The 14,515-nt window shown below is 42.2% G+C and overlaps 1 protein-coding gene across 7 annotated transcripts in view; it reads left to right on the top strand.

Moving 5' to 3' along the window:
- The window catches only part of cux1b (cut-like homeobox 1b), a 62,487-nt gene extending 52,455 nt beyond the window's left edge, over positions 1–10,032 (top strand). For 6 of the 7 annotated variants that reach the window (XM_035621782.2, XM_035621781.2, XM_035621785.2 and 3 more), the window contains one exon: positions 359–6,352. In XM_035621782.2, the coding sequence (XP_035477675.1) occupies positions 359–863 (505 nt within the window). In that variant the 3' untranslated portion in view covers positions 864–6,352. Of the gene's footprint in view, positions 1–358; positions 6,353–6,682; positions 6,887–7,778; positions 7,892–8,023; positions 8,141–8,270; positions 8,355–8,685; positions 8,743–8,856; positions 8,938–9,040; positions 9,106–9,190 lie in introns of those variants that run through there. The other variant, XM_035621787.2, reaches the window with a different exon arrangement.
- Positions 10,033–14,515: the final 4,483 nt, after the last annotated feature.

The following is a 14,515-nucleotide window of genomic DNA, read 5'->3' as shown; positions in this document are numbered from 1 at the left end:
ATATGAATGTATTTATCTAATTTAATGTGAGAGGGATTCAATTTGTTTTATAAAAAGTTATATAGCTATACCTTTTTACGTGAAATTGTGTTTGTTTCTTTTTTGGGGTAAAAAAAAACCTTGATAGTTTTGCAGTTAATACCCATAACATGAACATTAAGTTTTCTTTGTAAAGGTTTTTGTATTTCCCTCTGCATAACAAATTACTTAGATCATTGTCTTAGAAATTATGAAAAAAAGATTTCTTACTCTCACATTTACAATAAATTGAGATCAGTTCAGTTTTATTTTGTGTTCTGTTTGACAAATCTAACTTTGTCGTGTAAGTAGCATGACTAAATGCATGTGTCTCTATTAGGTCACGAATCCGGCGGGAACTTTTCATAGAGGAGATCCAGGCAGCTGGAGGGGTAGTAGGGCCCGGCAGTGACGGGGGATCTCCCTCCCTCCGTGGGTCCAAATCAGGAGAGGGGGACAGCTGCGATGGGACAGAATCTGATGGCACAGTGGAGACACGCCAGGGCCTGGGCCTGGAGGATCATAGAGGAGCATGCAAAGACCACGATATGGAGGCTGACTCTGAGGCAGGGGGCTCTAATAACTCCCCTGCTCAGATAGACTGCACCACCTCAGGCTTAGCCGGGCCAGGCTCCAGCTGTGGACAGGGTGGACTGGGGCTCTTCAGCCTCACAGAAGCATCATCCAGTAGCCATGCCCCTAGTACTAACATCCCCGCCTCTGGCACCGCCAGAAACCCCAGGGACAACCATCTGCGCAAGAAGAAAGCAGCCAATCTCAATAACATCATCCACAGGCTGGAGAAGGCTGCGAGCAAAGAGGATCCCTCAGAGTGGGAGTTCTAGCTCCACCCTGGCCATCCTTCATCCCTCTTGTTTCATAACCTCACGACCTCTAACCTTGGACCCCTCCTGCTCTGTTCCAGTTGGAGAGTGGACACAGCCAAAGCTCAGCAGCCATTTTTATTAAATACAAGCTTTCCGAAAGGAGGAAAGAAACAAAGAGTGGTTGGCAAGACCCTTAAAAAGAAGATTTACTGAATACCTAGAAGAACAAAATAAGAGAACTTAAGTGTCTCTCCTTTTTTTTTTTTTAACTGAGTTTTGTTTTTGTACTGAGAAAAGCACTTAGCCGTCCTGCTGGCCTCTGGCCCTGCTGTACCTCCCCCTATCACCAGCCACTGGTGCACCAGACTGGTTAGTCCTGAGCTGGGGTCTGACCCACAGCTGGGGTTGAAACCTGGACTCAGTAAAACAGGCAAGGCCTGTCACAGCAGCTGTCACAGTGATAGACACTGATAGATGATAGATAGAGACAGGAACTCTCTTACAAGAACTCTCACTTTCTTAAAGGAGAATTTTTCCGCTCTTCTTCTCACCTCCCAAGTGTCCACAGACCTCCCCTCACTCAGTGAGACGCCTCATTTTTCACACTGTAGAGTGACTGTTACAAACCCTTTGCCTTTTTCACTCACTGCGTGTGTGTATGTGTGTGCGTGTTTGTATGTCAGGGGTTGTGTCAGTGTGCACCTGTGTGTGTGTGTGTGTGTGTGTGTGTGTGTGTGTGTGTGTGTGCGTGTGTGTTCTCTTCTCAGTGGCAGCATGTTTTCTTTTTTCTCTCACTCCTACACTCTTAAGAGGGTAGTGGACGGCCTGCCGGCTGAGCTGCCATGGTTACTGATGTAAGAAAGACGAACATTGACCTGTTGTGTCCCATATCCTGTCCTGCTGACAGCCATGTGATGGCCAGAAGGATCTGTAATTCCTCACAAACACACGCACTCATCTGAAGAGGAAGGAAGGAAGGAACCTTCTTTTTGCCTCCTTGAACCCTTCTTTTAAGGACGAAGGATGATCTCTTTTTTTATATTGCAATTTGGTTGCCAATAAGAGATTGCACAGTCTATTGACTCTAAAGAGTACAAAATAGGGAATTTTAGGAAGCATTTTTAATTAGTACAAAATAAGAACAGAAAAAATAAGAGAAAAACATGTTACTGTTTTTAAAAGAAAAAAAACAAATTAGAATGGATTAATGTTGCATTGTTGAAATACGATACAATGAATTTCATGTAGTACTGTAGCTGTCTGACATGGTGATACTTTACGTGTCTCTCGTTGTTTTAGTTTGTGCACGTCACAGCTTTACCCAGCACTGGACCTGCTGGGTGTTCGTGTGTGTGTGTGTGTGTGTGTGTGTGTGTGTGCACGCGTGTGTGTGTGCACCACCGACAAAATTTTCTGTTCACAAACACACATCTTTTTATAGGCCAAATCAGGAAGAGTGTGTGTGTGAGTGTGTCTACCTGTCTGTGCGTGTGTATTTGTATTTGCCTGCATGAAAGTCAGGGTCGAGGTCAATTCACTCAGAGTTCAGTTTGAGAAGTAGATTATTAACAATTCAATTCTTGACCGAAAATAGAAGAAAAAAACAGTTTTATGGAATGAATTGCAATGTACAGTACTTGATAAACCTGTACTTTCTGTCGATCGCCGTCAAAGTGAATTCTCCACAATCCTGGTGTGAGTAGTGACCACTCTCCTCCAGTCTATCCTGGATCCAGGGATCTAAGTCTTTTGCATTGAATTCTACTGTATACACTACAAATTATAAGGCATATCACCTCCTCCCTGTCCCACACAAGCCCTCAGTGCCTGTCAGCCCACTGCCTCCCCTTCGTGTGTGTGTGTGTGTGTGTGTGTGTGTGTGTGTGTGTGTGTGTGTGTGTGTGTGTGTGTGTGTGTGTGTGTGTGTGTGTGTGTGTGTGTGTGTGTGTGTGTGTGTGTGTGTGTGTGTGTGTGTGTGTGTGTGTGTGTGTGTGTGTGTGTGTGTGTGTGTGTGTGTGTGTGTGTGTGTGTGTGCGCGTACGTTTGCGAGGGTGCATGTACACGCATGCTTGTCAATCCATGCGTGTGCACAAGTGTGTGCGATTGAGGAGTGTTTAGTGTTTCCAATGAGTGGAGTCATATTTCGTATCTACTTGCACACACTACTAGTGCACAACTGACACCCTTCTTTAAGCTGTTTGATGCGTTACCATTACATTAATCTTATCACAAAGTAGTGTAATACTATGATTTACTGTAGCTTGGTTTAATTGCTATTTTGCATTTATAGTTTGGTTTTTATTCTGCTTATTTATAGGTGCTGTATTTTTCATTTAATGTCTTATCATTTGAGTTGTCTATTTTTTAAGGGATTATACTGTTCCTGAGGGCAAGTAACATTTTTATTAGACGTATAGACTGCCGGCAGTATTGGTTAATATTTACAAAGATGTACTAGTTCTCATTTGTTTGTATATTCATGAATCCTAAAGTTTAGTGTCATTTCAATAGCTTTGAAACGTGTTTGCTACAGTCCATGCTCCCGTAAGCAGAAAGCTTTCACCACGACAGTTATGCTCTAAAATTGCTAGCTAGAGAATCAAAGGACATATCAAGATCAGTGAATATATGATAGCATATCTCTTTTCCTGTTTTCTATTCTCCAATAATGTTGTTTTTTTGGGGGGGGTCGTTTCTTGGGCAAGCCCAACACTACCGCTCGGCAGGGCCCGCAGCTTTCTTTAGAGTTCGACCGCTCGGTAATCACGTTAAAATAATGAAAAGGTCCAAATGTATACACTTTGTCAAATAGGTCAAATGAAATTACCTAAACTTGAGAACGCATGCTAACTTGAAGGAGGTCATATCTGCCAAATTGAGATTAGAGAAGTGTACCAGCTAGCAGGTGTGCTATGCCAGATTGAACAGAGATAGCCAGCCTATGATTATGCAGAATTTATATTGCAGTCCGTAACAAAGCACTTATTAGGATCATTTTTGAAAGACGTAACCCAGGACAGGGTCTGTAAACACTACAGCGGAGTACGGTCCCGGGATTCTGGGAGATGTATGCCTTTTTTTTAAAAAAGTGGTTGTGAACCAAGCACAGACTCTTATCCACATCCTAACACTAAAAAAAAAATCATTAAAACATAAGATTGCTGTTCCCCCTGTTTTCTACATGATCAACTGCATTGGTATACAACAGCCCCTCATTTCAAACTACAGATGACTGTGTGACAGACTGTGTACAGTTGTAGATATTATGAGTAAACACCTGTTTTTGTTTCTCTCCAAAATCTCCCCAGTCCATCCTACCCCCCCCCCGATACCGATAATCTCATTGCACTGCGTTAAGATGCATTACTTAAATTGGATTTTGTAATGCATCTTCTCTTAGTTTGTAAAATTCCCCAAACATTGGCTCTTCCTGCGGACGACTGATGTAAAATACATCTGTCTTCTGCAGTTGGACTGGACAAAAACCACAGTATGTTTTATGGTGATGAATAGCTAATGTAAAGAATAAGCACTTAACCCATTAGCCATTTTATAACCAGTTCCATCGACTCACCTGAACCACGTGAGATCATCAGATTTGTGCCTTTAACTGCCAAGCAGGGCACCAAACTAGTGATGTCATTAGATGTAAACGACTTCACCGGATTTTCTCCATCATCTGTCCGACGTCTTGATTCAAATAAATTTCTCATAAACTTCGTAGTGGTACTTAAAAGTCAACTTTCCTCAGCTCTCTAAAGAGAGTTGTATATAATTGCATATATAGTGCAGTGAAACAGTAAAAAAAAAAAAAAAATTTAAAAAGAGAGAGAGAGAGAAAATCGACGTGTGTGTTCCCATGACTGACCTGCAGACACTGTTTCGGTCCGGGTCTTATTTCAGACAGTTGTTTTCCCACAATGCATTTCTTACGTTGTACATAACCTAACTAGCGGCAAAGGGCCAGAGCATTGAATGAAGGAGGAAGCATGCAGAAACAGCATACACTGTAATAACACTGAATTTATTCATAGGGCATTTTGTATTTTTCTGTTTGTGTCAGGTTTGCTGTGACATTAATAACGGCACTACAGGTATTGATAATGACGTGTGCCAATTCTAAAGGTTATTTGGAAAAGAGACGTGTAAATACAGTCGATCAAGTAGCTATTGATTCACTATTGTCACAGTATGCTTTTGTTCGAAGGCAGGAGGAGAGAAGGGACGATTCAGGACTTTTCCATGATCCACAGATATTTTTCTACAAATTTAAATCAGATGATTCTATACACTGTTGAATAACATTGTAAAGGTGTAACAGATGCTGTATATCATATCATGTTTTCTGAAGTCGTAAAGCTTTACTGTATGATCTGTTGAAGTAGTGGTTATTCATTTGACATATTAGTTGTAATGGAAGCCCGAACAGCAGCACTGGTCACCATATTCAGGAAAAAAAAATGAAAGAAAAGGAAAAAAACCTCAGATGTTTTTTGTAATACTTTTAGAATATATCTTATTAAGTGGGTTTTGTAAGGAAACACTTTCCAAATCAGTGGTGCTGTATGCATAGCACACTCAGTAATACATAAACACATAATACAGCACAATACACTCATCCTTCTAAACCCCCCCTCCACTTTACTCATGTGCTTTTGGTTTTTTTGCTCGCCTCTTACATTGGCTCTGGCTAATTTTTAAGTCTTAAACCATTTCCTCTTTTATCTCCTCACGCTTAACTGTACGATTCTAACGCCCAGAGATCAACTCTGGAACAAAAAAATATTTCCGTGAAAACTCACAAGACTTTAAAAAAAAAAAAGAGGAAGCAAAAAGCCAAATAGAGAAATAGTTGTCCACCTCTGTTGAAAGGTTGCTGACAGTTTTCTGTATGTTGCTACCTAGTGTCGTCGCTTCAGTTCACCCACAGCTTAAACCACAGTGTAGTCTGACAACCAAATGACCTGGGAGATCTTCAACTCCCCCCATCCCCCTTTTTTGGAAAGCTTTAAGATGCTTGTTGAGGCTTTATCAAGTGTTTGACGATGATACTTTCCAACTTATCATCAACAATGCTGAAGTAATAATTCTCATAACCTGTCCCACTGCTTATTTTGTGAGATGCGTGTGTGCGTACGTGTGTGTTGTAGTACAAAAGGCTGCATGACTGTAAAGGGATGGTTAAGATGTATTTTGAAAGTTGTTTCCCTCGCACTTCTGTCACTCCTGAGATGCTTTTCTTTTTTGTTTTTGTCCTTCGGGGTCTCCCTCCCTTTCGTTTTTCCTCATGTATCATTGTTTCTTTATCTTTCTATTTACTAAACGTATCATGTTGTTTGTTCTCAGCACTGTAAAACAGTCCCTTCTACAACATTGAAAAGCAATATCACTGTATGAAACGTTCACAATGTATTTGTTATGATTGACATTTGATTCATCATCATTATTATTCACATGCACCCTAGGTGTGATAATTGAAGTAAATCTCTTTTATACAAATACTAAAAGTGTGGTGGGTAGTTTTTTTTTTTCTTTTTCGCCAAAAACCTTGTTGGAAATGTACCTTGCTTTACACATGGATGGTTCTGTACAATAAGTATTCTCAGAGAAAGAGATCAGTAGGAAGAGGCTCAGACAGTTGGGTTGTGGGGCAGACAAGTTGATCTTACGTAGGTTGTCAGTGATGTTGTGGATATTGGATTGATTCTGCCATTTTTCAGCTGCTACAGGTGAGTCCTTTTTGGAACTATGAATAAAATCTAAAGACAAAAAAAAAAAAGATGTCTAAAGCTGAAACCGTTTTCAAATCATCTTCATGTCCTCTCTGTCCTCAACAGGCCACTATGGAGAGCTGCAGGTGGAGTTTTCAGCCGCAGTGCACACCAGCACCGAGCAGAAGGAGCTGATCCTGAAGCTGGAGCAGGACCTGAGCACCATCCAGGCCATGTCCTCCCTGCCTCGCCCCGATGCAGACGGGTCAGAGGTCACCAACTTGGGGCTCATTCCGGAGCCGATCAAAGAGGCCACTGCCATGTTCGCTGGTGCGTACCTATATTTAAAAAGAAGGTTAAGGCACGGGGAGGAGGGTTGAGCATTATGCCCCACTGCTTGTCCACACATCCCTAAATTTTTTTTACAAATAGTTAAATGTCCAGTGGTGGAAAGCCCAAGGCGACTTTGTGTTAGTATCGAATATTGTCGTACTAGGGATGGAATCTTTTTTTTTATATGAGGCTCAATCGGTCTGTAATGGTCACCGATGATTCTTTCTCTGTCTGTAGTTTTTTGGTCATGCTTCATGCGTGTTTGTAAAATTACAGACCCAGTAACATGTTTTCATGGCAAAGAAATCTGCATTATTCGGTAGAATATAGTGTGTTCAGGTATGGCACCATTAGTTCTAGTAAGAAGGTAAATGAGAAAATAGGTTTTTGGCAGCCTTTAACAGTAGATATATAATTTACGTCTGCATGCTGGTTAAAACTATCAGGGGCGTCTTAATCGTCTGCTCTGTAGAATAATGTTTTTGTTTTGCTAAATACCAAATATCTTGGGTGCATTTCTTTAGAAAAGTGGAAAATTCAAGAAATTTAGTGCATATCCTACAACTGTCACATCTTGATTATTGGGGAAAAAATAATCATAATTTTCCCTACTGTAAATTGAAAGGATGTTAAGATGGGAATGTATCCCAAAAACGTGCCGACAACCCAACTTCTCTAATGTGAATGAAGTGAACCTGCGGATTCAGACTCTGTTGTCTTTGGGAGTGTCTCCAGTTTTCATTGTGCTTACTAGAGTTTGATGTGATTAACAGTAATTGACCCAATTTTCAAAATATCAATGTGATCATACAATATCTGAGACCATATGTAAATGGAGGAAAGTGAATTGCAGCATGTGCGTGTTGTTTGGTCGTTGCTGTGTGTTCAGGTTCAGGCGTCAGCCCCCATCCTGAGCTTCCTCAGGGCCAGATGGACTCTCTGCTCTCCATCATCTCCAGCCAAAGGGAGAGGTATCGCTCCCGCAACCAGGAGCTGGAAGCTGTGAGTCACGGTTTCTCTCTCTCTCTCTCTCTCTCAAACACACACACACACACACACACGTATTCATACTGTGTATTCCTGTGTCTTTTTGTGGGAGAACTCATTTCATTTGTTTTGGTCTGTCCCTTGCAGGAAAATCGCGCCCTGCAACAGACCATGCAGGCCCTGCAGAGCGAGCTGGACAGCCTGAGAGCAGACAACATCAAACTCTATGAGAAAATCAAATTCCTGCAGAGCTACCCCAGCAAAGTGCGTTGTGTGCGTGTGTGTGTGTGCGTGGGTGTGACTTCATGAATGACTGAGCTCTACATGGGTGAATTTGAACCCAAGAATTCTTTTGGAGGAACATTTCTCGATCTGTGTTTTCTCTGTGCTGCAGGCTGGAGGCAGTGACGACACCGTGATGCGCTACTCCTCCCAGTACGAGGAGAGACTGGATCCGTTTGCTTCCTTCAGCAAGAAGGTACAAAACACAAACACACACACACACACACACACACACACACACACACACACATGATGAAACAAGCTGCCATTCTCATTCTGGGTAAGTACCCATTGTTGTTGCCATCACACATTGATGACGATGTTGTACAAGCAGCAAGTCAGGTCTCTTTTTATTTTATTTTGGGCTTTATTAAAAAAGTAGTTCTGGGAAAGGTAGGAGCTGAATTAAAGGTGGACAAGAGATATTCTACTGAGACAAATCCACTGACCACCAAAGACCGGCAGTGTCTGGTGGTCTTTCCAAACCACGTGAACTTTAGATGAAGTTAACTTCTTAATGTTTGCAGGAGCGTCAGCGCAGATACCTGAGCCTCAGCCCCTGGGATAAAGCAACTCTGAGCCTGGTAACAATTGAGTGCACACACACACACACACACACACACACACACACACACACACACACACACACACAAGACACGCATCCTTATCTTAACTCCTCAAATGTTTGTGTCTATCAGGGACGTATGATTCTCTCCAACAAGGTGGCCAGGACCATTGCTTTCTTCTACACCCTGTTCCTGCATTGTCTGGTTTTCTTGGTGGGTCTCTGATTTCTCAGAGGAGCTTCTGGTACAATCATTAATAATTCTGTGTTCAGCTTTCGGGAAAAAATGAACTGAACTGTTCCCTGTGATCTTTCAGGTTCTGTACAAGACCGCTTGGAGCGAGAGTATTGGCAGAGACTGCTCCGCTTTCTGCGCCAAAAAGTGAGCGTGCATCCAGCAGCTGCCGTTTTAATCCTTCATGTCAACTTAATGTTCCTAATTGTCTCAATCGCTCTGTTCTCCAAAGGTATGCTGATCACCTCCACCAGTTCCACGAGAACGACCAAAACCTCTAAGCGGCCCCACAGTGATGTCATCTCGTCCCAGTGAGACGGGGCTGCTTCAACATTCAGCAGCAGCAGTTCACCTGATTAAATGCTCCTCGTGAAAACGAGACTTTCCTTTTGTTCTTGCAGTAGCTGACGTCTCCACTTGGGGGCAGGTTAGGGCAGTAAACTAGAAATTAGAGGGTTGATTTATTCCAACATGGGTTCTTCTTGTTTTCAACTCCAGCTTCTTGACTTTTAAGTTGCAGTTGATATTATACGTACGTCTATACGACTTCTTCTAGATCAACACGATGCTGATAGTCGCTCATCAGAGGATCATGTGCAGTTGTTACTCAAATGTGATGAAGTTAAGATTTAGTTCTTCCTGTACCGAAGCACCACTGTACTTGGGCCTCGCTGTGTTTTTTTTTTAAATCTGAGTTAGAATGGAATTTAGGATAATTGTGGAATTTTATGTTTGACTGGGGACATTTTCTATGAAGGTTATTGAGGAAGAGGTGGTTATTGGCGGTGGAACAGTTTTAAGGTGTTTTTCATTCCATTTGAGATTTTTTCACCTTGAGTGACTAATATGATTGATTGATTGATAAATGCAGTTTTAATGTCTTGCTTCACCGTAGAGACGCCACAGTGTTACCGATCATTCGCTCCTCCCCTGATCGATGAGAGTTGCAGCAGCAGTTGACCGACGGTTACTGAGTCTATGATCCTGATGCCCAAGACAAATTACTGTGCATGTTCACCTGCTTGCTTCTTCCTTTTCTTCACAGATATATTCAAAATAAAGACTATGCAGTAATTTTTTCTCCTATCGTTTTCATTTAGAAGTACGTGGATAGGTTTGTATTGGGTTTACAGTTTTGCACATGATGCTCACAGAATCTTTTTGGCTTTTTTGCACTTTGCATCGAGGTTGTTACATTTCAAGTTTCATGATATTCTACATTTTTCTTGCGTCGATCGATCTCATGAAAAGACCAAAACAGGTACAAATTTATCCTACCAATACTTATTGCACATATTTTTGTTGTGGTTTCTTCTTCCGCCCTTTGTTTATAGCAGAGAAACACGAGTGATCTGAACAGGCAGTATAGAGGGAAAGGACACGGAACTAAATACACGTGCGTCGTCGTTCCTTATCGTCTATCTTTCAGGTATCGATATTTCAGGCAGATTAGAATACTGTAGCACAGAAGGCCTCTATTGTCATTGTACTGTACAAAATTGAAATTTCTACTCCTGGTGGTGCATAAAATGGATGGTGGGAAGTGGATTGATGATTTCTCTACTTGTCAGATAGCAAACTGGTTGGAAATGGTGGTCATCATGGAGCTTAGTTGTCAAAAACTACTAGAAAAGCACAAATGAGCCTCATTGTCTCACTGGACATAATGTTCCTTCATCACAAAGAACAGAGGCTCCGTAGTTTATTTTGATTCAATCCCCAGATACACCGTGCTGTTACTGGAAAAACTCAGTAGAGAACCAAATGTCTAATAATCTGCAGCCGAAAATAGACTCAAGTAGATGCAATATTTACTCCAGGAACTCTAGAGAGTGCCCGTCTTTTTTAATGACTTGGCCTTTTTAAAATATTTAAGTAAATATCCATCCATTACTTCTATCCCTTATCCTTTGAGGGTCACCTTGGGGCTGGAGCCGATCCCAGTTGACATTGGGCGAGAGCGTTGTACATCACCCTGGACAGATCGCCAGTTTTCCAGTAACCCATTTTTAAAGGTTTATGTCTTCAGTAAGAATGAATGGGCTTCTTAGAGCCGTGCATAGGATGAGGAAGTCACAAGTCTTTTGAGTCTAGTTTTGTTCTATCGATCCACAACTCCATTGGATTTGTAATATTACAATGGTCTCTCTGTACTTTTACATAAGTTATGATGTCTGAAGAGACAAATGTGGCCTGATAGGAAGCACTCTGGAGTCTGTTTAACAGCTGATCCAGGAGGAAGAAGTGGATGTGACTGACTACCGTCTGCACTGAGACACACACACACACACACACACACACACACACACACACACACACACACACACACTCTGAGGGAGTGAATGTGCTGATCCGTGATTCGGGTCGGAGCGTTCCCACTGAGAGCTCGCTGCGTCTGAGCGCGACTGAATTAGACTGCATTATTCATTAGAGGCGGCCTCTTAAAGCTCACAGCCATTAAACACTGACGAGACAGACACACACGCACTTCCTCCTCCTCCTCCACTTCTCCGTCTATCTTAAGCCCGGTTTTGCTTATCAATCGGAGCAGACCCGGAGCCGTCGCAGCACAATTACAGCCTCCTCCTGCCCCTCCGGAGCGCGGTTGACCTTTGACCCCACACTTGAATAAGACACACCTTTCATTTTACCCTCCTCTCTCACTGGTCTCCGTCTCTCTGTCCTGCGTCTCCTCCGTCTCGCTTCTTCGTCTGCCAATCGACAGCTCCATAAATATTAACAACCTCCATCTGTAGAATACCACAGGTCTTAAGTAAGCCTAATGGCCTGATGTTATTTTTACTGCAGTGCAGCGAACGGGTCTTTTCACCGGGACGAGAGATTTCTTTAATGACGGCACGTTGACGGGTCAGCGTTTTACTTTCTGTCCCGTCATGTTTTATTCTGAAACCGTTTCAAGGAGACAATGTCAACCTGCAGTGAGGGTGACTGGGCGGACAACTGGAGAGGAGAAAGAGAGGAACATTTGATTATTTCATCTTTCTTTCGAAGTCTACATTTTCAATTCCATTTAGGTTTCAGTAGTTGTTTTATTATGACTATGAATTATTTAGCTGACTCCTCTGACAGTAGTTCCTCTCATCTCTGTGTACTTGCATTGCCTCATCTGTTTTCCCTACATTTGTTTTTGTTCTAAATTCAGATCACCTGATAACATTTCCCACTATGTCCCTCAAACATTCTTAAAGAGCCATTTGTGTGAATGTAATTTCATCTTGCATCAGAATGTGAAACCACCGGCCCTACTGATGGCAAGGAACTTTTTTGGGGCTACAGCTAACAAATATTTCTATCTTTCTTTATTCTTTTATCTTTACCACTCAGTAAAGTACAGTCGCACAAACTTTTTTCTTCAGGGCCTGTGCTTCAAGCACATTCCAATTCATAATGGCAACTTCATTTGAGTTAAGTTTAAGGCAAACACAGAACTGTGGTGGAGATATTGTTCTTTTAACACATCACATGTCCAATAACTTCTGAACTCATAAAACTTTCAGAACTATATGAGACATGGCACTTTCACGTAATACCCATTATTTTACACAAAATCAAATGTGTTGCTTTTGGAGCTGACCTGTCGAAGGTCAATGTCAAGGTCAACAACAATATGGTCCAAAAACAAATGTTTTCCCATCATATGATGATAAGTGGCGTCGTGAAGAAGTCAGAAGAAGACATAGCATACATAGAAGTTCAAAAATGAATTAGTCCAGATATCTCTAGATCCTAAAGGACTATAGACACGACCTAAAGCTTATGTAGATCGAAATCATGAGGAGGGGTAATGACGATATCATGAAGTCAGAAAATAACAAAGTGCTTTACGCTACATTCACCCATTCACACACATTCATACAGCTCTTCTATACACAGCGCTTTTTAAGTCACATTCATACACTGCTGGCACAGCCTGTCCTGCCCAAAGACACATGGGCACGCGGACTTGAGGAGCCAGGGGTCGAACCATCGACCTTTTGGTTAATGGATGACCCTCTCCAACAAGCCATTCCACAAGCCGTCAAGATGATGTCAATATGAAATTGCACTATTAAAATGATCCTTTCCTGATTGAGGTATAAACAGTGCGCACGCAGCGTAACCATTAACGTTAGACGAGGGAAATAATACGTCTAACTGCATGTGCAAAAATTGACCCTGCACCTCGGCCCCAAACACAATCCAGATTTGGGGCTTTGAGAATGAAGATTGTCTCTGACTGTCTCGAAGGAACAGAGAGATTGTTCAGCTCCAGCAGCAGTTCTCGAGCAGAGCCTCCTGGGCTGCAGATCAGTCCTGGTGAGAGAGAAATTATGGAAACACTTCATGCAGTGTGAATCCTTTTTTCAGCTTGGAAGGTAAGGTTTTTTTTTTCTTCTCCTCACAGAGATCCTTTCCATTCAGCAACATCCTCGTCATTCATTTCTCTGTGGCTGTGAAAATCTCATTCAGTGTTTCCATTGAACTAACACACCATTCAGGATTTTTCTCTTTTGTGTTGCTAAGTAGCTCGGGCCATACACTACTGAGGACTGTTGCGTGGATACAAAGTGTGTGTGTGTGTGTGTGTGTGTGTTTGGGAGGTGTCATTCATTGTATTTGGTAGAAATAATTCAGTAACATATCAGTCTCTCACAATCCTCTTTGGAAATGTCTCTGTCCTCTTTCTCTCTTTCCTCCGTCTCTGCGTACATTCTGTTTACCCCCCCATGGGTGTTGCCATGGAAGCAGGCTTCCTCTGTCAGGTGGATGCTGAAAAATATTTCCCCTCGGAAATGTAGAGGAGCAGAAGTTGCACAGAATATGTAGTAGGTTACAAATACCTGAAAACTGTTTTCCACCACTGACTATTATGTTTCCTGATGTATTCTAAAGTTTATAAAGGCAGAACCTCACATGTCTTACTGATGCACTTTCCTTCCCACTGCAGTTTCCTTGAGCTGTGCACAGTGATGGTTTGGGTACAGTGTGGTTTACTGTGTGATCTCGGGCTGAGCTCCAGAGTGGCTCAGATGACATCTTTGCTCACATCATGCATCATCTCGTGCCAGCTCAGCGGAAGAGACGTGACCTCAGGTACAGATGAACACGAAGAACACACACACACACACACACACACACACACACACACACACACACACACACAACAGCAGGTCATCTGAGGATCAGCGCTGCTAATTTCTTGTCGCCCCGGTGAAAGTTGCGAGTGAATGTTGGCGTTGCTCAGCTGAGAGACTGACACTTCTGAGATCTGTGACCAGGCTGTATCCCAGCACACAGGGACACTTGAGACGATTTCCCTCAAGCTTGTGCACTGATGAGGTAAAACACAGAGTTCATATTCAGACAGGACTTTGTCATTTTGTGAAAAGAGGTAAATAAGACCAGTGCAGTGCAGCAAGCAGACAGTAAAAATGAGATGTCCTTCAAATGTAACTGTCACTTTTTATTTCTTGGCAAAAAAAAGAACTGAACATGAAAATGTGGCTTGTCAGAGAGTTTGGGCACTTTAGTTTCAGTGGTTACATTTTATAAATGT

This window comes from Scophthalmus maximus, chromosome 11 (assembly GCF_022379125.1).
Source record: "Scophthalmus maximus strain ysfricsl-2021 chromosome 11, ASM2237912v1, whole genome shotgun sequence".
In the NCBI taxonomy this organism is placed as follows: Eukaryota; Metazoa; Chordata; class Actinopteri; order Pleuronectiformes; family Scophthalmidae; genus Scophthalmus; species Scophthalmus maximus.
Note: the sequence above shows the minus strand (reverse complement) of the source record. Positions and strands in the feature narration are given on the sequence as shown.